This window comes from Brachyhypopomus gauderio, chromosome 4 (genome assembly GCF_052324685.1).
Source record: "Brachyhypopomus gauderio isolate BG-103 chromosome 4, BGAUD_0.2, whole genome shotgun sequence".
Classification (NCBI taxonomy): domain Eukaryota; kingdom Metazoa; phylum Chordata; class Actinopteri; order Gymnotiformes; family Hypopomidae; genus Brachyhypopomus; species Brachyhypopomus gauderio.
In genome coordinates, this window is record NC_135214.1 from 25,861,179 (window position 1) to 25,885,316 (window position 24,138).

General features: G+C 44.2%; 4 protein-coding genes across 8 annotated transcripts; 2 read left to right on the plus strand and 2 right to left on the minus strand.

Annotated features, from left to right (window-relative positions):
- The first annotated feature begins 167 nt into the window (after nt 1–167).
- Nucleotides 168–7,200, plus strand: LOC143512719 (hepatic lectin-like). The gene is made up of 8 exons (XM_077003342.1): nt 168–623; nt 2,100–2,181; nt 5,401–5,484; nt 5,667–5,747; nt 5,858–5,896; nt 6,438–6,577; nt 6,693–6,805; nt 6,930–7,200. Exons 1-8 carry the CDS (start codon nt 402–404, stop codon nt 7,087–7,089), a joined length of 921 nt encoding a protein of 306 aa, XP_076859457.1. The 5' UTR covers nt 168–401; the 3' UTR covers nt 7,090–7,200.
- prkab1b (protein kinase, AMP-activated, beta 1 non-catalytic subunit, b) lies at nt 7,190–13,209 on the minus strand. Of its 3 annotated transcripts, none has more exons than XM_077003347.1 (8): nt 13,082–13,209; nt 12,467–12,662; nt 8,787–8,941; nt 8,390–8,483; nt 8,116–8,230; nt 7,906–8,036; nt 7,732–7,800; nt 7,190–7,602 (listed from the first exon to the last, which is right to left on the minus strand). In XM_077003347.1, exons 2-8 carry the CDS (start codon nt 12,614–12,616, stop codon nt 7,525–7,527), a joined length of 792 nt encoding a protein of 263 aa, XP_076859462.1. In that variant the 5' UTR covers nt 12,617–12,662; nt 13,082–13,209; the 3' UTR covers nt 7,190–7,524. The 3 variants fall into 3 exon arrangements, with proteins under 3 accessions (XP_076859462.1, XP_076859465.1, XP_076859464.1); XM_077003350.1 differs by lacking the exon at nt 13,082–13,209 and adding an exon at nt 13,019–13,038; XM_077003349.1 differs by lacking the exon at nt 13,082–13,209 and adding an exon at nt 12,764–12,917.
- Nucleotides 13,210–15,833: 2,624 nt separating this feature from the next.
- On the minus strand, nt 15,834–19,698 carry LOC143512726 (transmembrane protein 233). The gene is made up of 3 exons (XM_077003357.1): nt 19,528–19,698; nt 16,112–16,246; nt 15,834–15,971 (listed from the first exon to the last, which is right to left on the minus strand). Exons 1-3 carry the CDS (start codon nt 19,696–19,698, stop codon nt 15,960–15,962), a joined length of 318 nt encoding a protein of 105 aa, XP_076859472.1. The 3' UTR covers nt 15,834–15,959.
- Nucleotides 19,108–23,411, plus strand: LOC143512717 (uncharacterized). Of its 3 annotated transcripts, none has more exons than XR_013130513.1 (3): nt 19,108–19,402; nt 22,280–23,170; nt 23,275–23,411. XR_013130513.1 is itself a non-coding variant. In XM_077003340.1 (3 exons), the coding sequence occupies exon 1, from the start codon at nt 21,119–21,121 to the stop codon at nt 22,205–22,207; it is 1,089 nt and encodes a 362-aa protein (XP_076859455.1). In that variant the 5' UTR covers nt 19,785–21,118; the 3' UTR covers nt 22,208–22,498; nt 23,005–23,170; nt 23,275–23,411. The 3 variants fall into 3 exon arrangements, 2 of the variants coding, with proteins under 2 accessions (XP_076859455.1, XP_076859454.1); XM_077003340.1 differs by lacking the exon at nt 19,108–19,402 and having other exon boundaries at nt 19,785–22,498; nt 23,005–23,170; XM_077003339.1 differs by lacking the exon at nt 19,108–19,402 and having other exon boundaries at nt 19,785–23,170.
- The last annotated feature ends 727 nt before the right edge of the window (nt 23,412–24,138 follow it).

Consider the following 24,138-nt stretch of genomic DNA (forward strand, 5'->3'; position numbering starts at 1 on the left):
TGCCATGACTCAGCAGACAATACGTTGACTTATGAGACAATAAGTAAACAGCATTAGACATTAAGCTGTATTTGATGCTTAAGGGCACATGATGAGTTTTTTTGTTAACATTTATTGTTGGGGTATACCCTCCACTGTTTGCTTTTGCTTCAATAAATTGAGATGAGGAAATCACCACTGCATGCTTCTATGGTGCTAGTGACTTTGAATGAGGCGTGGTTGTTGGTGCTAGACAGGCTGGCCTGAGTATTTCAGAACTTTTTGATCCTCTTTTCACACACAACCATGCAGCTGCACAAATTGTACTAAACCTTCCCAAGCTCTCACACAACAGTCCACTGCAGTGTTCCATACATACAGTTCCTTCCTGCAGTCAGTCACATTGGATTAAACACCCAGGCATGCCTTCCAAGTCAAAACTGGACCTGCTCCCTCCTACCTGCAAACACCAGTGTCACTGCACTGTACCACAGAACCTTCACAGGTCATGGAAGGAGTTAATCCTGCACAGAGTGGGCAGATCAGGAGGTGATGGGTGGTTTATGCAGAAGCTACATGTGTGGACACAGAGGGACAGAGAGACAGCAGACAGCACAGTTAAGGTAGCCCACTCTCAACAGAAGGTAAGACTCTCCTGGCCTCCCAGACTTTACAGAAGCTGCTCACAGCAATAGAGCTATAGTACAGCTAACATGACCCAAAGAGATCCTTCAGTAGAATGCCTGTGGATAGAGCAGCATTTCAATAGCAAGGGGTCGTTACAATGCTCTTTTGGAGGAGAAAAATGAATTCCCTTTAAAGATTTATCAACATATGAACAATCTGTTTAAGTCTGATCTGTTTAACTTGTATATTGGCTTATATCAATCAAAATATAATGCCTTGTATATTGATGTATTTATGCTAAATGGTCAAACGTTGTATGTTAGAAGTTAGAACTGTTAGAAGTGTTTTAGTCAGACATTTTCCTGGTTTTAGCATGTACCTTAATATGTCCATGGGTTATGATTAAGGACGTTTGTATTGGGAGATGTCTGATACTTTGTTGATCTACGGGTTAATGTTCAGCATATCGGGGCTGTCCCCTTGAACCCTTTGTTTATAGCACATTTCTGGCTGTTTCAACTCAAATCCCTGCTGTGAAGATTTGTTTACACCTACATTTATGGTATGTGCATATTAATGACTACAGATGCTTTAATAGCTCAGTGAAAGACACCATGGTGGGGACGTCTGTAGTGGCAGTATAAACAGTATCAACTTGTAAACTGTTATGGCATTTTAAGTAGTGAACAGGAGTGAGGTCTGATGAGTGATGGAGTAGTGAACAGGAGTGAGGTCAGAGGAGCGATGGAGTAGTGAACAGGAGTGAGGTCTGAGGAGCGATGGAGTAGTGAACAGGAGTGAGGTCTGAGGAGTGATGGAGTAGTGAACAGGAGTGAGGTCTGAGGAGTGATGGAGCAGTGTACAGGAGTGAGGTCTGAGGAGTGACGAGTAGTGAACAGGAGTGAGGTCAGAGGAGCGATGGAGTAGTGTACAGGAGTCAGGTCTGAGGAGCGACGGAGTAGTGAACAGGAGTGAGGTCTGAGGAGCGACGGAGTAGTGAACAGGAGTGAGGTCTGAGGAGCGACGGAGTAGTGAACAGGAGTGAGGTCAGAGGAGCGATGGAGTAGTGTACAGGAGTGAGGTCTGAGGAGCGACAGAGTAGTGAACAGGAGTGAGGTCTGAGGAGCGACGGAGTAGTGAACAGGAGTGAGGTCTGAGGAGCGACGGAGTAGTGAACAGGAGTGAGGTCTGAGGAGTGATGGAGTAGTGAACAGGAGTGAGGTCTGAGGAGTGACGGAGTAGTGAACAGGAGTGAGGTCTGACGAGTGATGGAGTAGTGAACAGGAGTGAGGTCTGAGGAGCGATGGAGTAGCTGCTGTGCTTTTATCTTTTCAAATATAGAAAATGTTTGTGCATGTCTGCCTGCCTCCTATAGGGACAGTTACTGTAGGAATGGTCAGATCTGCCCCTGCCTTAACCACCTTTACTACTCTGAATGCTGGTTTGTGTTGTCTTGTGTTTGTATCGTCTTGTGTTTGTGTTGTCTTCCTGAGATGGAATCTGTTGGATATGACAAGTTCAGTTCCTCTGACTCCGAGAATCATCACCGCCACCATCAACCTCTTTACACACACAGTGAGTTAAGGAGCATAAAACTCTGACATCAATCAGCAGGGATTTATAACGTCAATGTCATTTTAGACTAGTCTTGGGGCTTCTCGCGCAGCATGAGTACGTCGAAACTGTTGCAGAACGTGGACTCCTGCTTGCTTGTTTGGAAGCCAGACCTAATATATATATATATATATATATATATATATATATATATATATATATAATATATACAGTCATGCCCGAAAGTACCCTCATACCCCTGGCAAATTTTGACTTAAATTTACTTTTATTTAACCAGAAATTATATTTTTGACTGGAAATGACACAGGCATCTCCCAGGAGATAATACGATGATGTACAAGAGGCATCATTGTGGGAAAAAATATTTCTCAGCTTTTGTTCACATTTGAACAAAAAAGGGCATGCCCAAAATTATTCATACCCTTTGAAACATATCACAGTATAACAGTATATGGGAAATCCAAAGTTCTATACAATTCCAAATAGTCCAAGCTGTTTTAAAGCATCCTAATTACCCTGATTCATGGGGAACAGCTGTTTTAATCAACTCAACAGGAGAAAACCAGCAGCTCTCTGCAGTTGGTTTGTGGACAGTCATCATGGCTAAGACAAAGTAGCTCACTAAGGACCTGCGGCTGTGCATTGTGGTTGCTCACAAGTCAGGAAAGCGCTATAAAGTAGTGATGGGCAAATGAAGCCTCTTGAAGCAATGAAGTTTTCCAACCCTTTGCTTTGCAAAAAGGTTCATTACTCGAGGCTTCATTCATCACTCACTAGTGACATCTGCTGGTGAAACTGTAACAGCCTCGTCATTCAGTTGGATCATACTTTCAACAATGTGTAAATGCAATATTGTCACAAAGTTTCCATCAAACTCATGTTTAGTAACAGGAGAATCAATTAAATCATACTTAATTGTCATGTTTTAATTATTAAAATGATTTGTAGCCAATCTAATCCTTGACCATTAGTGGTTGTGTTGGGTTTTCTTGTATGTCATGAACGTATTTGACAATGAAGATATGTTGTACTTTACTATGTTGGGAATTGAGTGATTGTTGAGTGACTGAATATTTGGAATTAGAAACTGATTTTTTTTAAAAACAGAATGTGTTTAAAATAATTGCTTCTTGGGGCTTCTAGATCTGGTTTGGCAGTCATGACCTGGTGGTTAGGGAAGGGAAGTGGTTAGGGAACTGAGCTTGTAATCGGAGGGTCGTGGGTTCGATCCCCAGGCCTGAGGCCAGGGGCGAGGCTAGGGTATTTTTAGTGGTGCTAGAGCACCACCGTGAAGTTGCTTAGCACCCCCTGGCTCAACACATTTTTTAAACATTATATTATGCAAAAAACTTGCTCTGCACCTGCGCAATACTTTGGTATTGTGCCTCTGTGAGCACTGGGGGCTGGGCACCCCTAAAGACCAGATCCTAAAATCGCCCCTGCCTGAGGCCATGACTAAGGTGCCCCTTAACCCTCAATTGTTCACTTATATAAAAATGAGATAAAATGTAAGTCGCTCTGGATAAGGGCGTCTGCCAAATGTAAAATATTTTTAACATTACAAATAAGGTTTGCCTCTTCCAATGGTTTTTAGTCTGTTTTTGATGTGTGAATCTGATGTACATCCTGATCAAACAAAAAGAATTTAGAACGTTCCAGATTTTAAATTTAACTACAACACGAAGCAACAGGGTTCATAGCGCTTTTATTTAGAAAAACGATACGCAAAATGAAGCAATGACGTGGCTGATGTAATGCGAGGCCTCGTTTGTTGCTGATCACGTGATTTTGCTCAACATGACACAAGCTCCGAAGCGGGGCTTCATCGGACACGCCCCTTTTTACTCGGTACACGCTTCGAAGCCTAGCTTCAGATGTCCCATCACTACTATAAAGCCATATCAAAATGTTTTCAAGTTCCTGTGGCTACAGTGCAAAGTATTATTAAAAAATACAAGAAGTTCCGCACTGTGGAAAATCTCAGAAAATGTGGTTGGAAGCCAAAAGTGACACATGTGCTGGCCAGGAGAATAGTGAGAGAGGTGAAGAAAAATCCAAGGATCACCACCAAGGCCATCCTGGTGAATCTGGGCTCTGCTGGTGGCGACATCTCAAGGCAGACAGTCCAACGGACACTGCACACTGCTGGGTTCCACGGACGCAGACCAAGGAGGACACCACTTCTCCAGAAAAGGCACACAAAAGCCCACTTGACCTTTGCAAATGATCATCTGGACAAAGAAGAAGACTTCTGGTGTTCTGTTTTATGGTCAGATGAAACAAAAATTGAATTGTTTGGCCACAATGATGTGACCACCATTTGGTGTAAAAACAGAGAAGCCTTCAACCCTAAGAACACCATCCCCACTGTCAAACATGGTGGTGGGAACCTAATGTTTTGGGGGTGTTTTTCAGCCAATGAACCAGGGAACTTGATCGCAGTAAATGGCACCATGAAAAAAGAGCAATACATCAAGATTCTCAACAACAACATCAGGCAGTCTGCAGAGAAACTTGGCCTTGGGAACCAGTGGACATTTAAGCATGACAACGACCCAAAACACACAGCCAAAGTGGTGAATAAATGGTTAGCAGACAAAAACATTAATGCTTTGCAGTGGCCCAGCCAGAGTCCTGACTTGAATCCAATTGAGAATCTGTGGAGGGAGCTAAAGATCAGGGTGATGGCAAGGAGACCCTCCAACCTCAAAGAGTTGGAGCTCATCACTAAAGATGAATGGACAAAAATACCAGTGGAGACGTGCAAAAAGCTGGTCAGCAAAATTACAGGAAGCATTTGATTGCTGTAATAAAGCCAATAAAGGCTTTTCTATTAATTATTGAGAAGGGATGAATAATTTGACATGCCATTTTTTGTTCAAATGTGAATAAAAGCTGAGAAATATTTTTTCCCCACAATGATGCCTCTTGTACATCATCGTATTATCTCCTGGGAGATGCCTGTGTCATTTCCAGTCAGAAATATAATTTCTGGTTAAATAAAAGTAAATTTAAGTCAAAATGTGTCAGGGGTATGAATACAGTCAGGCATGACTGTGTGTGTGTGTGTATATGTGTATATATATATACACACACACACACACACACTAGTGGGAATTTGCACCTAAGCTTTTCACTCAACTGTACCCCGGTACTCTTGAAATATGACAATAAACAAACTGAAACTGATAAAAGGGCTGTTGTGCATTTGTGTTTCAGACAGACACAACAGGATGATTTTCATCATGTTCGGAATACTTTCTCTCTTCCTCTTAATACTAACAATTACAGTTGGAGTTAAATGTAAGTCCATTCTCAAAAAAGACATAGTATAGATAGAAGAGCTCTCATCATTAACTGAAGATGGCTATCTTTAGCCTTAAAATGATCAGAATCTGTCTTGTTCCCAGAGACTTTAAAATCTGCTTTATCTGTAATAATAGTGGAATTTGGGTGTCAGTTGACTTGTTCTCATTGATGTTCAGTCTCCCAGGTGAACAAGCAGGTGTCTGAGGTCACGCTGTCCCTGCAGGCGGTCAGGGAGTCTGTAAAGCCAGCTCAGACAGGTCAGTGAAGACTGGCCCCTTCCTTCCTTCCTCTTCACCCACACTCTCTACCCCGTCTGTGTTCCTCTCAGATATTAGACTGTAAATCTGTTTTGTTCTTTCTCTCACAGGAACGTTTCCGTTCCGTGAAACCCTGCTGCCCTTGAGAGGTGAGGGCCCCGCCCTCTCTGCTGCTAACACACCCAGATGTTCACAACACACACACCCACCCAGCTGTTCACAGCACACACACCCACCCAGCTGTTCACAACACACACACCCACCCAGCTGTTCACAACACACACACCCACCCAGCTGTTCACAACACACACACCCACCCAGCTGTTCACAACACACACACGCACGCAGCTGTTCACAACACACACACCCACCCAGCTGTTCACAGCACACACACCCACCCAGCTGTTCACAACACACACACCCACCCAGCTGTTCACAGCACACACACCCACCCAGCTGTTCACAACACACACACGCACGCAGCTGTTCACAACACACACACGCACGCAGCTGTTCACAACACACACACCCACCCAGCTGTTCACAGCACACACACCCACCCAGCTGTTCACAACACACACACCCACCCAGCTGTTCACAGCACACACACCCACCCAGCTGTTCACAGCACACACATCAGCACACGCACGCAGCTGTTCACAGCAGTCACGTGTGTGCATGTGTGCGTAGGTGCCTGTGAAGAGGACTGGACATTTTATAAAGGCAAGTGCTACTTTTTGTCCAGACTGAGGAAAAAGTGGCACGAAGCAGAAGATGCCTGTAACAAGCAGAGGGCGCACCTCCTGGTGGTGAACGACGCTGATGAACTGGTACGACTGGAGAAACAAGGACTAATAGTACATTTCAAATATTACACATATGAGAGTGCAGAAAGCTGAAAATGAACCATCCATCGTGGTATTTTTTCTTCTCATTCTATCTCAGGACTACGTTTCCCAAATTGTTAGTCGCAATGAACATTACTGGATTGGTCTGGTGGAGAGGGAGGAGGGAGACTGGAGTTGGGTGGATGGAACAGACTTCAAATCAACTGAACAGTAAGCTGTTATACCATTGGGTCATCTGAAGCAAAGCTGGTGTTTGCTGTTGTTACAGCTAGTCTACAGTGGGTACAGTGATGGCTGCAGGGCTCTAACACCCTCCCCTGCATCTGACCTCCAGCTTCTGGGACTTAGGGCAGCCAGACGACTGGGACGTTCGCGTGAACGGGGAGGACTGTGGGCAGCTTCACCCCATACTCTCACAGCAGCGGAGCTTGTGGAACGATGCTGACTGCACACTCCCCTACAGATACATCTGTGAGGGTACACCCAGGGACTGACTGACCCCCACCCCACACCACACACACACACACAGGGAGAACACAGAATCCTGCCCTGCTCACACACTAAGCACAAGGGTAAAATCCACAGTGTGACACCTCACGGGTGAAATCAACAGTCAACTTTATTTCACATTTGACTTTGTTGTAATTATGTTGAAAAAAGTAATAAAACAAAGTACATTGTACAAAGTGTTGGCTGGAAAATCCTCAAAGTTGAAAGCATGTTTGGTCAAAAAGACATCAAACCCTACAAGTCCTTCCCAAAGCCAATGAGGTGATCTCATCCCACATTCCTGGTCCCCTTGTCCAAACCCCCAGAACCACCAGTGTGCTTCTCCTTGTGAGGGTTGATTTGGTCACATACGTTTTCGTGTCTTAGTGCTGATAAAGCAGAATTATACAGTGGGGTCTGAAATGGCCACTGTGCTCTGTTCACACAGGTTTATACAGCAGCGTAGTGACATACTTCTTTTTGTAGCGGTGAGTTGCGCTGAGAACCATCACACCATCCTGTGAATAAGGGTCACACGTTGAGGAAGTGAGTCAACATGGCCCGGCAACGGCAGACTCTGCCTTACTACCACAGCAACAGGAGACAAATACCAGACACAATTGAGAATAGAGGGATTTAATCTGTACCTTGATGGAGAGGGCGTAAAGATGATTCAGCATTACGTGGTTGGGTTCAGGAAGCAGAGTTGGGTCACACTGTTTAGTACAAACACACAACACGTCAAGGACGCCCTTCGTCCAAGTGAGACGTTCGGGTCGTCCTGCATCCCCGGCCAAGATGCTGCTTACTGAGATACTCACATAGATGCTGGTGTCTTTGTTGAGGAGCACCTGAAGCAGGTGTGGGGGGAGGATTGGGGGGGTGAGCAGGCGGTCCTCGACCTTACAGTATGCTTCCTGCTGGTAGGAGCCAGGAGGAGACCCAGACACATCTGAGACAGAGAGATACATAACTCACCAGGACACGTTCCACCCCCCACGTTTATAAAGCACGTGGCATTTCCTCCATACCTGACACGTCAGCACACTTCTCAGAGTCGGTCTTCAGAGCGTCAAACACTTCGAAGTCCGTCTTACGCACCTGAATGACGTTATTCACCATGCCAGACTTACTGGTCACTACAGGCTGAGAAACATTAAGACATGTTATTAGTGAAACAATGTTAAGACGAACGATGTAGATGGCTGAGAACACAGGACACTACAGGAGTGGGTAGAGAGTTGGGTCAAACACTAACTATAGGGCAGAAAGGAAATGATGTCATACACAAAGGAAGTGCTGTACCTGTGCAGGATCCAGCGTCCAGTGTCCGTCCACACAGAACTTGTACTGGTGCCGCCCCTCGGGCAAGTTAAGTATTGCCACAAAGTTACTATGACTACAAACAAGACACAGAGAGAATTTTAGTGTTAATTTATCATCAGATGCAAGGCACTAAATTGGCAGCATCAAACATTTAAGATGGGGTAGGTATTGGCTGGAAACGCTTCTATCAAGATAGATCAGCTAAACACTGCCATGACTGATCCAACAGTGACCCCTGGTGGCTATATGTGAAAATATGAGTAATATATGCATAATTTGAACCAGTTTGAGAGAGCACCCAGGTACAGCGTTGAGACCCAGGCTCCCACAACCCCTGCAGCAGACAGACATGTCCCGAGCTTAATAACCATGTGACCTCTTGGATAGAGGGATCTTGCTGGCCCAGTTGTTGAAGGAGCCAGACACGCAGACGTCCTTGGCTGGGCCAGACCACCGGAACACAGTGGGACGCTCATCAGGGGCGGGACAGCTAGAGTCGGACTCCATGTCCCTCTGCCATGCCAGGAACTCCTGAGGGAGGGTGTGCAAGGTCAGAATTAAGCTCAGTGTTAAACTACGGCTCCGGGCAGCACTGCACAGTCTGGTGTGTCTCCACTCCATCCAAGTTTGGTAACTAAGGTACTCAAACTCACTCAAATTAATAACTAACATGGCGAGTTATTCATACACTTAGTTATTAAAGTTATTAAAGTGCGACGGTATTTGGTCTTTGTATGCAGTCCTGAACACGAGGCTGTGAATGTGATTTCTGAAAAGTATGCACAGGATTGAAGGACAAACTGAAGAATATTCAAACAGAATTTAGTAGAGGTGTGACAAGATCTTGTGACACAAGATTGAGAGATTGCAACGATATTTCTCGATGTGCTTGAATCTGTCTCGCGAGAAAACAATCCGGTGGGTAGTATGAACTTTTTCGGAGGGATGTGGCAACACGGCGGCAGCGAGTGCAACAGCTCGGCTGAAGAGGTAGGCAGTGTTGTAATGCAGCTTACGAGTTAACGAGGATATTTGCTAGTAGCAGCCAGTGTAATGTTATGTTGGGAGTTGGATGAAATTCAAATAGTAGATGCACCCGCTACTTTTAAGTCGTATGTTTGGCTGCATTCTGAGTTCCAGATTGAAACAATAAATGTTTACGGACAACGCCGAAGCGTTTGTAATTAGAATTCATGCCGTACACCGCGGCTAATATAAGCACTATGCAAAAACACTTACAGCACCACCATGGCTGTCTACTTAGGCCAGTCATGCCTGTAAGTAAAGTGAGGCTAGGACACTCAACACTCACAAATGCCTTTGGACCTCAACTCCCACAGTTGAGTACCAGAGCCACGACAATTTCATTGAGCTGATATGAGGACATTTTATGTAGTGGAAAACACAGGCGACTCCTCCACACTTTGGAACCAAAATACACCATCACGCTCACATTTTGTATGGCATCAATCTCTTAGCTCTGTATTGTCTTTGAAGAATTGTCGCTGCACTTTAAGCATAGACTTAATATGACTGGTTGTGGTGTACACTTATTGTTTGCACTACAGTTGTGATCAAATTTATTCAACCCCCACTGAAATAAAGTGTTTTGGCCAGTTTGACATTGATTTTGATCATTTCAGTCATCTTATTTACAATTATATCAAAGAGGCACTTATAAATTAGACAAACATAACATAATATTTATGATGGAATAACCACAAATGTCTTTACTGTGCTCACATCATTATCAGTTTTATTCAACCCCCTAGTGACATTATTTTTTAGTACTTAGTACAACATCCTTTTCCAGTTATGACAGCTTTCAAGCGTGAAGCATAGCTTGACACAAGTGTCTTGCAGCGACCTATGGGTATCTTAGCCCATTCTTCATGGGCAAAAGCCTCCAGTTCAGTCACATTCTTAGGCTTGCGCACTGCAACTGCCTTCTTTAGGTCCCACCAGAGGTTCTCAATTGGATTTAAGTCTGGTGATTGCGATGGCCACTCTAGAATGTTCCAGCCTTTCATGTTCAACCATGCTCTAGTGGACTTGGATGTGTGCTTCGGATCATTGTCCTGTTGGAAGGTCCAACGTCTCCCAAGCCGCAGGTTTGTGACTGACTCCATCACATTTTCCTCCAAGATCTCCTGGTACTGAAGGGAATTCATGGTACCCTGCACACGTTAAAGCTTTCCTGTACCATTAGAAGCAAAACAGCCCCAAAGCATAATTGACCCCCCGCCATGCTTCACAGTAGGCAAGATGTTCTTTTGTTCATAAGCCTGGTTCTTCCTTCTCCAAACATAGCGCTGGTCCATTGTCCCAAACAGTTCTAATTTAGTTTCATCTGACCACAGTACACTGTCCCAAAACCTTTGTGGCTTGTCCACATGACTTTTGGCATACTGCAGTCGACTTTTCTTGTTCTTTGGAGTCAGCAAGGGGGTGCGTCTGGGCGTTCTGGCATGGAGGTCTTCGTTATGCAGTGCGCGCCTTATTGTCTGAGCTGAAACTTCAGTGCCCACATCTGACAGGTCTTTTTTCAGTTCCTTAGCAGTCACGCGGGGATTTTTCTCCACATTACGCTTCAGGTAGCGCACAGCAGTCGCGGTCAGGATCTTCTTTCTGCCATGACCAGGTAACGTTTCCACTGTGCCCTTTAACTTGAACTTGCGAATGATACTTCCGATAGTGTCTCTTGGAATATTTAACAACTTTGCAATCTTTTTATATCCATTGCCATTCTTGTGAAGAGCAATAACCTCTTATCTTGTCTTCTGGGACCATTCTCTTGCCTTCACCATGCTTGGAAACACACCAGTAGATGTCTAGAAGGAGCTGAGTATCACAGTCCTTTTAAATCTGCCTAATTGGTGCTTATCATGCTTGATTGCTGCTTGTTGACATCCACAGATGTTTTCAATACCTGATGGAAAACACTGGAATGAACCTCTGTTCTTAGGAGTGGTAGTCGTAAAGGGGTTGAATAATTGTGTCAATGAAGAAATCACAAAAAGGCCATTTAATACTTTATGACAAAAAAAATTGATGCTATCTTAGTTGCATTTAGTTCTTTAACAAGTCCTTGTAAGATTTCATTATGAACACAATTACAAATGTGCACTGAATTCCATAAAACCCTTCGCAGCATTGGGGGTTGAATAAATTTGATCACAACTGTATATAGGACTAAGAAATGTTGTATTTATTTTGTTATTTACCTCATTTTTTTTTTAATATTCAATTTGTGGAAAGTGGTTCTGTTGATTCACACACTGCTTCAATTATAAGCTAGAAATTCCTGTGTAGTTCTTGAGACAGTTAAGTCTCAGACTCGGTCTTAGCGGAGAGAAGCCTGTTGACTTTGCATTTTTGAGTTTGTCAAATAAAACTTTCCAGAGATATTTGTCATCTTTGAAGTTTTCTTTAAAATATTTTAAAGTCTCGTTCTCGTGAACCCAATATCGTGTCTCATCACGCACTTGGAATTTAGTTATTCATAGTAATTTTTGTTATATTAATATGTCTATATAATTAGATGTGACAAACTGGGAGACTTTAAAAACACAACTTTCCCTCTAACTCAGCCAACTGATTTAAAATAGATAAACGTATATCTCTTTTACAACACTTAAATGATTTTCGGATGCCACTGTGGCATCAGAAAATCATTTAGATGTTCTGAATTCGAGTGAGATTTTGACTACAGATGGTTTCCTCCAAGCTGGTCCAACTATTAAGAACTAACGAAGCAGTAAATAACGAAAAGTATTTGTGAAACGGATCCGATTGTTGCTTTCTCACGTCGTTCACGCCAGGACGAGTCTTGCGAGCATGCACGGACTAAACTGCAGGTTCCCGGAGGATCCAAACCTCTTCCAGTCCGGGAAGGGCAGCGTGCACGCTTCCTCCTTCTCCAGCATCTTCCAGTATGGTTTCCACACAAACTTGGTCTAGGCCTACACACTTGTATGACATGTGGGTCTGCCAGCCACAGCACCGAACATCGTCAGACAAGCGTAAACCTACAGCAGACAAAGCACCACAAATCACCTTGGCATCATCTCCCTGGAAGATGTCGGTATCTTCGACGCTGTCCAACAGGAGTTTGGGCCGGCCTCCATCTTTGGCCCCGCGGCCCTCCCGCCACTGGACCTTCTCGCTGGGGGCCGAACCGCCTCTGTCGCTGCTCGCGTTCCCCATGTCCCGCGGAACCGCAGGCGGCTAGTTACAGGACGCCTGTAGACTACTGCGAAAACAAAAGTTAAATGTTAACTGGGAAGTTAAGAAGGGAAGCCGCTGACTATAACTCCTCACAAAACATCCCAACACATCGGAGAGTGAACAGGCCTTATGAGACATCGGTGTTTACATCGGCGTTCCCGCTGCAGTAACACAACACTCCACCAACCTTTGCCCCCAAACGAGTTCAACTCGATAATAATGATTTACCGAACCGAACTTTGTTTGTCACGGTAATGCATCCGAAACCACAAGAAAACAACCACAGCGAAAGTCGCATGTACTCCGTGGTTATTTATTTATTAAACGGAAGTGGACATCATGAGATTGGAGAAATAAAAACAATATTTTTTATAAACCCACAAATTCACACTTTGTGCAGTGTAGTCATTCATGTAGTGTAAAGGAAGGGCGTAGTTGTCTCACCCGGTAGATTCCTCTCTGTGTGTAGCCCACTCGGTCTTATTTCGCCATTTCCAGCGCGCCTGTAACGCCTCTTCCGCCTGCGCTTCACCCGGGATAAACACGCACGACTGGGACCGCACCAACATTAGCACGCCTACTACTGCACTGCAGTTATAGTGATGATAATACGAATAATAATTAAACGTAATTGGTAATGCTATTAATGTGTTCTGGTTGCCCAAGGATTTAAAACTTGTATTTAATGAAGTAATTAAACTAAAAAACCGAATGCCATACGTCCTGTTTCGGGCACCTTTTAATGTATTCTCACGGATATCTGATTTCAGTCCATGTCGTGAATGGAAACGCGCAAGTGCTCGGCCTGATCCAGCACAGAAAATACGGACACACACACACACACACACACACACACACACACACACACACACACACACACACACACACACACACACACACACACACACACACACACACACACACACACACACACACACACACACTTCAGAATAAGAAGCTTTCATGTGAACTGTGACTGTGAACGAATGAAATCGTCGAACATGATCTCGGTCGACGCTAATGGTACGAAATACGCAAATGAGAAATGAACTGAATTCTGTGGTTATTCCATCAATCCGAGTTCTGGAGAATATGACAGCGACCTTTATATTTAGCCACGGCTAGTTATATTACATATCAGTACACAACATTCAGCAGACGCTGCAGATTTCACACACTCCCAACGGGGTGGGGGTCGGCGTAGTGTCAGGGTGGGTGGGGGTCCGAGATGTGGATGTAAGATGTGTTCAGGGGAAACTTTCTGTAGTATTCAAGCCTGCTTGTAGAAGCATCACAGCTAGATCAGTACCAGATCATGGATAAATCAAAACAAATCTAAAAGATTTACACTTAATTAATGCTTATTCAAACCTAGAATTCAACATATTCTCAAAAAAAAACCCCAACTACAATTAGAATACTATCAGGTGCATACATGCAAACATACACATATTTCTATTCAGGTGAATTGTGTCCTAGCTATAACCCTAACATGTCTGAGGTAACATCACACATGACGCGATGCAGCCACACAATAATCGTTTGGGATCTAGTGAACATTGGCAAAGGAACAACAACAAGGCATAAAAAAGATATTTCTGTTGATAAAGATAAATTTACACTGTCCAGACAATAAGATTTGTAAATAAATAAGACAAAGAGTAGTTATGAATTGTGTAGTGGTCGCTGATAAGTCTCCACATGGCAAAGTCCAGGGTGAGGTGTCTGTAGCAGGGTGGAGTACAGGTACAGGGTGCAGTACAGACACATTGTGAGGTGTCTGTAGTAGGGTGGAGTACAGGTACAGGGTGGAGTACAGACGCATTGTGAGGTGTCTGTAGCAGGGTGGAGTACAGGTACAGGGTGGAGTACAGACGCATTGTGAGGTGTCTGTAGCAGGGTGGAGTACAGACGCAGGGTGGAGTACAGACGCAGGGTGGAGTACAGACGCAGGGTGAGGTGTCTGTAGCAGGGTGGAGTACAGACGCAGGGTGGAGTACAGACGCAGGGTGAGGTGTCTGTAGCAGGGTGGAGTACAGACAGGGTGGAGTACAGACACATTGTGAGGTGTCTGTAGCAGGGTGGAGTACAGGTACAGGGTGGAGTACAGACGCAGGGTGAGGTGTCTGTAGCAGGGTGGAGTACAGACACAGGGTGAGGTGTCTGTAGCAGGGTGGAGTACAGACGCAGGGTGAGGTGTCTGTAACAGCGTAGAGTACAGACGCAGGGTGAGGTGTCTGTAGCAGGGTGGAGTACAGACAGAGTGGAGTACAGACACAGGGTGAGGTGTCTGTAGCAGGGTGGAGTACAGACAGGGTGTAGTATAGACGCAGGGTGAGGTGTCTGTGGCAGGGTGGAGTACAGATGCAGGGTGGAGTACAGACGCAGGGTGAGGTGTCTGTAGTAGGGTGGAGTACAGATGCAGGGTGGAGTACAGACGCAGGGTGAGGTGTCTGTAGCAGGGTGGAGTACAGACGCAGGGTGAGGTGTCTGTAGTAGGGTGGAGTACAGATGCAGGGTGGAGTACAGACACAGGGTGAGGTGTCTGTAGCAGGGTGGAGTACAGACAGGGTGTAGTATAGACGCAGGGTGAGGTGTCTGTGGCAGGGTGGAGTACAGATGCAGGGTGGAGTACAGACGCAGGGTGAGGTGTCTGTAGTAGGGTGGAGTACAGATGCAGGGTGGAGTACAGACGCAGGGTGAGGTGTCTGTAGCAGGGTGGAGTACAGACGCAGGGTGAGGTGTCTGTAGTAGGGTGGAGTACAGATGCAGGGTGGAGTACAGACACAGGGTGAGGTGTCTGTAGCAGGGTGGAGTACAGACAGGGTGTAGTATAGACGCAGGGTGAGGTGTCTGTAGCAGGGTGGAGTACAGATGCAGGGTGGAGTACAGACGCAGGGTGAGGTGTCTGTAGTAGGGTGGAGTACAGATGCAGGGTGGAGTACAGACGCAGGGTGAGGTGTCTGTAGCAGGGTGGAGTACAGACGCAGGGTGAGGTGTCTGTAGTAGGGTGGAGTACAGATGCAGGGTGGAGTACAGACACAGGGTGAGGTGTCTGTAGCAGGGTGGAGTACAGACGCAGGAGGTGGTGTCTGTAGCAGGGTGGAGTACAGACGCAGGGTGAGGTGTCTGTAGCAGGGTGGAGTACAGACGCAGGGTGAGGTGTCTGTAGCAGGGTGGAGTACAGACGCAGGGTGGAGTACAGACGCAGGGTGTGGTGTCTGTAGCAGGGTGGAGTACAGACGCAGGGTGTCCTGCTTCATGCTTTAAGTGCCCCAGTACACATGAAGGCAAATGTTGATGTGGCACCTTCCTCTCATGATCACATGGGATGCTGAGAATGTTTAACACCAGCATCAAATCAGCACAGAACTACCTACACAACAACCAGTATTGCACACTATAGCATGTGTGATCACACTATGTACTGCATTAGCAAAGCACACGTAGTGAGGTGCATGTGTGTGTGTGTACCGTAGTGAAGTGTACAATGCAGTAGATTGCGATGATGAGAAGTCCGATGATAATGGAGGCGATGGCCATGTACAGAGCCAGTTTCCCCAGACGTTGGGCCCCATCATAGTCCCGGTTATCGTAGCTCTTCTGTGACTGGCAGCACAGAGAAAACTCACTGAAAGCTCAGAGCGCAGTGGAGTTAGTCACAGAATCACCAGCAGTGTCAGCTGAACCAGCTGTGAAAACCACCATTCATAGAATACAACAATCCCTGGGGCAGTGCAGGAAGACCAGGCAGTTAGACAGGCAGCGTGTAGAAGTGGCAGTTAGACAGGCAGCGTGTAGAAGTGGCAGTTAGACAGGCAGCGTGTAGAAGAGGCAGTTAGACAGGCAGCGTGTAGAAGAGGCAGTTAGACAGGCAGCGTGTAGAAGAGGCAGTTAGACAGGCAGCGTGTAGAAGAGGCAGTTAGACAGGCAACGTGTAGAAGAGGCAGTTAGACAGGCAGCGTGTAGAAGTGGCAGTTAGACAGGCAGCGTGTAGAAGAGGCAGTTAGACAGGCAGCGTGTAGAAGTGGCAGTTAGACAGGCAGCGTGTAGAAGAGGCAGATAGACAGGCAGCGTGTAGAAGAGGCAGTTAGACAGGCAGCGTGTAGAAGTGGCAGTTAGACAGGCAACGTGTAGAAGAGGCAGATAGACAGGCAGCGTGTAGAAGAGGCAGTTAGACAGGCAGCGTGTAGAAGAGGCAGATAGACAGGCAGCGTGTAGAAGAGGCAGATAGACAGGCAGCGTGTAGAAGAGGCAGATAGATAGGCAGCGTGTAGAAGAGGCAGTTAGACAGGCAGCGTGTAGAAGTGGCAGTTAGACAGGCAGTGTGTAAAAGAGTCAGATAGACAGGCAGCGTGTAGAAGAGGCAGTTAGACAGGCAGCGTGAAGAAGAGGCAGTTAGACAGGCAGCGTGTAGAAGAGGCAGATAGACAGGCAGCGTGTAGAAGAGGCAGATAGACAGGCAGCGTGTAGAAGAGGCAGATAGACAGGCAGCGTGTAGAAGAGGCAGATAGACAGGCAGTGTGTAGGAGGGTCATGCTGCTGCAGTGTGAGGCTACACTCATGAGGAATGTGTGACAGTACAAACAAACAAACATCTAAACAAACAAACATTTAAGGGCTTTAATCTCCAGCTGTTTTTATAAACCCCTCACACTTCGTGGTTCAGCTCTCTGCAGAGTTGGTACAGCGGGTTCTGAATGTGTGTGTGTGCGGCTGCAGGGCACTGAGCTGATGTGATTTGAGAAGTGCACCAGCATCAGCTCAGTCTGCGCTGCACGCCTGGTACATTGTACAGTCAACCTGAAACCCCACACACCGTCTCTACTGCACACATGCATTGGGGAGCCCCAAACCCGCCACTTCAAAGCACAGCCAGTCATGACATGCAAATATGACTGACAGAAACTGATTCTTTAATAAGTTATCCAACGGACCCTAGATTTGTCTATACAAGTTATCCAACAGACCCTAGATGTGTCTATGAGTTACCCAAGACCCTAGATGTGTCTATGTGAGTTATCCAACATACCTTAGATGTGTCAGCAGTCTGCACTAAGGAATTTGTGTAACATAGTTTACCTCTCAGAGAAACCATGATGGTTTCCCAGTTCTTCTCTTTAGGAATATATAAATTTTCTCTATAGTTTTTCTGAGTGCAAAGACACTCTCTTTCCCACAGGGTAGCAGGACTGTGATGTGTTTGGCCAAAGTGCTCATGGGAACCATTATGTGACTAAATGCATTAGTCAGAAGAGAGAGGTTTGTAGGTGTTTATAGATGTAGTGTTTCACAGTAACAGAGCATAACCCTGAGGTTAAGGTGTGAAGAAACAAACCACTGGGGAAAAAACTCTCATGGTTTGGAAATACAATAAAACGTTTAGTTTGCAGCACTAAACAAAGCAACTACAGTCTGAGGAGCACTGATGATATTTAAATGTTTAATGTCTAAATATTTAATGTTTTTTAAACGGTGCAAAAACACTAACATGCCCCTTTATTAGGTTCACCTGTTCCCGTTTAACTGCTAATTAATGCAAATATCTGATCAATCATATGGTAATCAATCATATAATTGAACACCTTAGGCATATAGGTGACCAACTGAAATTTAAACCAGACAGCAGAATGAGGAAAAGGTGATTTAATTGACTTTGAAAATGGTGTTAAATGAGCTGGACTTTCAGAAACTGCTTATCTACTAGCATTTTTACACACAACCATCTCTAGGTTTTACAGAGAATGGTCAAAGATGTCTTGTTGATTCCAGAGGTCAAAGGAGAATGGCCAGTCCTCAATTGTAATGAGTGGTAGGGTTTGATGTAAACAACATGAAAGCATGCTTATATCATTGGTTCAGGTTGCTGGAGTTGGTAGTTCTAGTAATATAATGGAGTATAAAAAATATTCTTGGCACACTTTGGGCCCCTACCAGCCTACACAGAGTATTATTACTGATCATGTCCATGCCTTTATGACCACAGCGTACACATCTGATGACTACTTCCAAGTGCACAATGTTAAAAAGTCCAAATCATCTCAAACTGGTTCACTGAAAATAATTGAGTTCAAGGTACTCAAATAACCTCCACAGAACTTCAACTTCTGAGCAATGTTTCCAGCACCTTGTTGCATCTATGACAAAGAAATAAAGCTGTTCTGAAGCAGATACAACCCAGAATTATCAAGGTGTGCCTGATAATGTGGTGTGAGTTGATTCGAATGTGGTGTATAGTGAGTGTGTATAGATTTTTTTTCCATGTAGGATTTTTTTCCATGTAATTTTCTGCTTGTAGAATAAACTAATGGTCAGTTATGCTTGAAACACTGAAGCCAAAATATTCCACTGTACAACTGAAAGAAGTTCAATAGGGTTCGGTCCATGAGGCAGGTGTCCTGGATGGAAAATTATTTGCTAATCATCATCCGAGAGGCATTCCAGAGTCACTGTGTAATTAACACAAAAGCAGTGTGCATGCAGACGTTCAGTCATGTCACACAGCACTCTACGAGCCTTGAGTGTCTGTGGTGTTCATGCTAGTGCTTCTGGGGTGTGTGTGTGTATGCACCTTTACACACTTCTTGCGGAGAGCTGACACTTGAGGCCTGTCTATTTATAACACGTGAGTTATCTGTCTGAATGATTTCACAGTCCCACGGCATCGGCAGGTTGAGCAAGAAAAGAAAACAAGACCTCAGCTCTGCAGCAACGGCCTAAACTACAGCCTCACTACACCGGGACTCTTCCCAATGACCAAATGAGGTACCATGAATCATAAACACGGATACAGAAAAGCTTGCTTCAATAATTCTGTAATGAAATGCATATTTAGCAAGACAACCACCAAATCCTGCCTGGATATAAAAATAGATAAATCTGTAACTTACCATCATAGAAAAAACTAAGGCCACAATATTGACTGGCCAGGCTGGACAGAAACATGTGAAAATGGTCAGAAAGATGTAATTCTTCAGGGGTGGCGGGGGCTCCTTATCTTTCCCCACGCCGATACTGAGGGATAGGGCTCTTATCTTTTCTCCTGAAATCCCAGAACTCATGATGCAAAGCAGGAGAGAAAACCATACAGTGCGAAATTATAACTTAACTTCAGCTAAAAATACAGAGGATGATGTGTACAGAGCTCAGGCCAGATGAAGGGAACGGTTTATTATAGTCAGGGGTGTTGGGGAGTAATACCATCCTGGTTTTGATGGCGGGGGTCTCCACAGAGTTCTACAAAACGGAAATGACGTTTTGTTTTTTTTCTATTTACGTATAAAATATCTAAAACATTAAAAAAATACATCGATATCAGACAATGGGAAAAGTTGAAGTGAAAATATCGCAGGATTAACTTTACTTCCAATATTCTATAGTTTGTACAGTCTGTGCATTAAACCAGTACCGCTGCCGTGTGTTTTAACGAGTTGTGTCGGGATACTTACCGGAGAAATACGTTTTTTTTCGTTTGTGTTCTCATGTTCGTCAAATGGAATAAATAGTGATATGCAATATTCTATTACTGATTATGTGAACAATATTTAATATGAAATATTTCAAAACAGTTTGATAATTGTTAAAACTAGCAAGTTAGCTACATTGTCAAATAGCTAAGAAGTAGCGTGTCTACTTTTGAAATATTTTTAAACATTGGAATTATAATATTTTAGCTTTGAGTAGAGAATAAGTGTTTTATTAATGCGTGCAGTATGCTATGCCTTTCATCCAGGGTTAGGGTTGGGGTCTAATTTAACTTATAAGGTTATCTAGCGTATCTAAGTTATCTTCTCTAAACGATTAGATATTTAGATATCGTAGGCTACATATCTATAGACTCAATTACTGGTCTGGATTTTTAAAGTAACACTTACCCGCATGCCTAAACTTGGCGACGATCTGCTAAAACGCAACACAAAATATATGTCCACCATGTTTTACTACTTTAAATATTATATTTTTGACACATGGCCAATATGCATACCAAGACATGGAATCAAGCTTTATTGTACGAGTATATTCACACATACAACGAATCTGGTTTCCGTTGCCATAAACAAATAAGTAAATAGAGCACTAAGGAGCAAGCCACCAAGATAAGATGAATGAACACAGCCCAGCCCGAGTGGTCTAAGGCTGAATTAGCCATAAACCTAACAGTAGACAGTATACATAGACATACATTGTACATAGACATACAGTAGGCCTATACATAGACATACAGTATACATAGACATACAGGAAACAAGCAAACAACAACAAAAAATAAGAATTGCTCTCTGTGTTATAAATTTTAAATACAAAATAGAAAAAAGGTTATTAATGTACACGAGCAGACAGACATGAGAAATACAGAGAAATAAAGCAGACAAGGGCCTGTTTGGGAATAGGCCCAACTTATTGTTGTCCATGAACAGTAGAGAGTAATAATGACAATGACAGTCTCCATCACAGTGCCAGCAAAATGATGAGGATGAGGAGATGATGAGGAAGCTGCAGATGGGCAGTGACTCTACATCAGTGGATCTAGTGGAGAGAGTCAGCAGTTCTTTGATGATGACCTCACTCTATCCCTCAACACCAACACAACCACGAAATCTGTCTGGTACCACCATCACTGTCCGGTACCACCATCACTGTCCGGTACCACCACCACTTTCTGGTACCACCACCACTGTCTGGTACCACCATCACTGTCTGGTACCACCACCACTTTCTGGTACCACCATCACTGTCTGGTACCACCATCACTGTCTGGTACCACCACCACTTTCTGGTACCACCATCACTGTCTGCTACCACCATCACTGTCTGCTACCACCACCAATTTCTGGTACCACCACCACTTTCTGGTACCACCATCACTGTCTGGTACCACCACCACTTTCTGGTACCACCATCACTGTCTGGTACCACCATCACTGTCCGGTACCACCACCACTTTCTGGTACCACCATCACTGTCTGGTACCACCACCACTTTCTGGTACCACCATCACTGTCTGGTACCACCATCACTGTCCGGTACCACCACCACTTTCTGGTACCACCATCACTGTCTGGTACCACCATCACTGTCTGCTACCACCATCACTGTCTGCTACCACCACCAATTTCTGGTACCACCACCACTTTCTGGTACCACCATCACTGTCTGGTACCACCACCACTTTCTGGTACCACCATCACTGTCTGGTACCACCATCACTGTCCGGTACCACCACCACTTTCTGGTACCACCATCACTGTCTGGTACCACCACCACTTTCTGGTACCACCATCACTGTCTGGTACCACCATCACTGTCCGGTACCACCACCACTTTCTGGTACCACCATCACTGTCTGGTACCACCATCACTGTCTGCTACCACCATCACTGTCTGGTACCACCATCACTGTCCGGTACCACCATCACTGTCTGGTACAGCAGCCGCACCACCAGTGACCGCCTGGCCCTCCAGAAAGTGGTTAAGACTGTAGAGGCCATAATCAGTAATAGGCTGCCAGCCTTACAGGACACTTATCAGTCCCATTGCCTGAGAAAAATCAAAGATCCAGTTAGACAGTAGCCATCCTGCATACCTAATCTGCAGTTTCCTAATTTGCAGTACCCTGATTTCTTTTGATTCTTTTGATCCCAGATTGACTGACTGACATATATATCATTCAACATCAGTATGTGACCTCACAAATGTGCTTCTGGAAGAATGGGCAAAAATCCCCATAAACACAATCCTAAACCTTGTGGACAGCCTTCCCAGAAGAGATGAAGCTGTTCTAGATGCAAAAGGTGGACCAATGTCATATTGAACCCTATGGATTAGGAATGGGATGACGAGCTCATATATGAGTCAAGGAAGGTGAGCAAATACTTTTGGCAATATAGTGTATATATAATGTGTGTGCGTGTGTGTGTGTGTTTATATGTTTAGCTTCATATTCGTTTTTGCTAATTGGATATTTACGTATATTTATTTGATTTTATATGCCCAATTTGTTTTTGTTCATTAATGCTTCCTGCTGTAGTATAACCACCCTTGCCTCATTCTATAAGCATTTCAGTGCATGAATGTCCTGTACGTTGATTCAGATTACCAATAAACTTGACTTGAGTATGTGACAAATATTTTAATGATCTTCATACTCGTTACGATGGACGAGTACACATGGACCACTGGACCATGTGGAATGAGAGGTGCATTGATTGTGGCTAAAAGAGGTTTGTGTAAAAATAGGCTATAAAACACTGATAATATCAGAATCCTAACATGACCGCTTTGCTGAGTAGGTTTACTCTAAACTGAAGCAAAACTTTATATTCAACTCCATAACGCATTTCATTATACATAGTGTCTTCTGCATTCAGGTGTGAACACAATGCATATGACCTCTCATGAGTTTGGCGGATGCGGTGATTCGATACGGGGAAAAAGGTTCAGCTGTTGCATTTGCAGAAATACGCGGTGTCTGTAAGAACGACATGACGTGCTCAGAAACATTGTGCCACACCATGTTAATAATCGTTCTCACAGGTAAGGAGTATTAAAAAACTAACTATCCAGTTAGGCAACTACATCAAAATAACTGGCATCGTTGTTCGGTTTTTAGTGATTTTGTGTTCTGGCTCTGTCTTTAGGATTTGTGTCAGGAACAACTTTTACTCTGTGGCAAACACCCAAAAAAATAGAGGTGCTGGAGTGCGAAAATGTAAATATAACCTGCCATTTCACGTTGGAGTCACCCGTAGTACAGGTTAAGATAGCGTTGTTGAAAAATAATCTCACAAAAATCGACGTTTCTTCGCATAGCATTTCTACTAAAAAACACGTCTCAAACATATCCCACACCATAACTTTTATATCGGTCGGGAGAAACGACAGCGGCACCTATTATTGTACAGGACGGACGGAAATACCAGTTCTTGGACCAGATTTTTACGGAACAGGCACGGAGCTGAAAGTTGGTGAGGTATTTTTCACACACACACACACACACACACACACACACACACACACACACACACACACACACACACACACACACACACACACACACATACATATATAATATATTTTCATGTTCTCTGTTTCTGTTCTGATGTTGCTAAGGCCTTCTTCTGCTGTATGTCCATCACATCGTGTGTGTGTGTGTGTGTGGGTGTGTGTGTGTATACAATTATAGGTTTTAGAATTTATAATGCAATGTATTTTAATGTATTTTAAAATGTATCAATGTATTTTTAGAGCCGTCGGTGCATTGTGTCGCCGCTAACTTCACAACCCCTGGTCCAACACAAAGCCAGAACGTGATATGGATATCACTTTTAAGTATTTTGTTGATTGCCGTCGCAATAACATCTATCACGTGCAAGGGTAAGTTATATATATGAATATCTGAAACTGAAACGTAACAAAAACATGAGTTATGTATTATTATATGTCAGTCATATAAGTATTTTTTAAATGTTTCTCTTTGACATAATAATTAGCCAACAGTACTT

Bases quoted from the DNA above. Each gene is read 5' to 3' on its own strand.
- LOC143512719 (XM_077003342.1), top strand. From the start codon at position 402: ATGCCTTCCAAGTCAAAACTGGACCTGCTCCCTCCTACCTGCAAACAC. The intron at 624-2,099 runs GTAAGACTCTCC...TGTCTTCCTGAG, and splicing joins TAGCCCACTCTCAACAGAAG to ATGGAATCTGTTGGATATGA. The intron at 5,485-5,666 runs GTAAGTCCATTC...ATTGATGTTCAG, and splicing joins AATTACAGTTGGAGTTAAAT to TCTCCCAGGTGAACAAGCAG.
- LOC143512717 (XM_077003339.1), top strand. From the start codon at position 21,119: ATGATGAGGAAGCTGCAGATGGGCAGTGACTCTACATCAGTGGATCTA.
- LOC143512726 (XM_077003357.1), bottom strand. From the start codon at position 19,698: ATGAGTTCTGGGATTTCAGGAGAAAAGATAAGAGCCCTATCCCTCAGT. The intron at 16,247-19,527 runs GTAAGTTACAGA...CTGTGCTGCCAG, and splicing joins CCTTAGTTTTTTCTATGATG to TCACAGAAGAGCTACGATAA.
- prkab1b (XM_077003347.1), bottom strand. From the start codon at position 12,616: ATGGGGAACGCGAGCAGCGACAGAGGCGGTTCGGCCCCCAGCGAGAAG. The intron at 8,942-12,466 runs GTGATTTGTGGT...ACCCTCCCTCAG, and splicing joins TCCAGGGAGATGATGCCAAG to GAGTTCCTGGCATGGCAGAG. The intron at 8,037-8,115 runs GTATGGAGGAAA...TCTCTGTCTCAG, and splicing joins GAAGTGTGCTGACGTGTCAG to ATGTGTCTGGGTCTCCTCCT.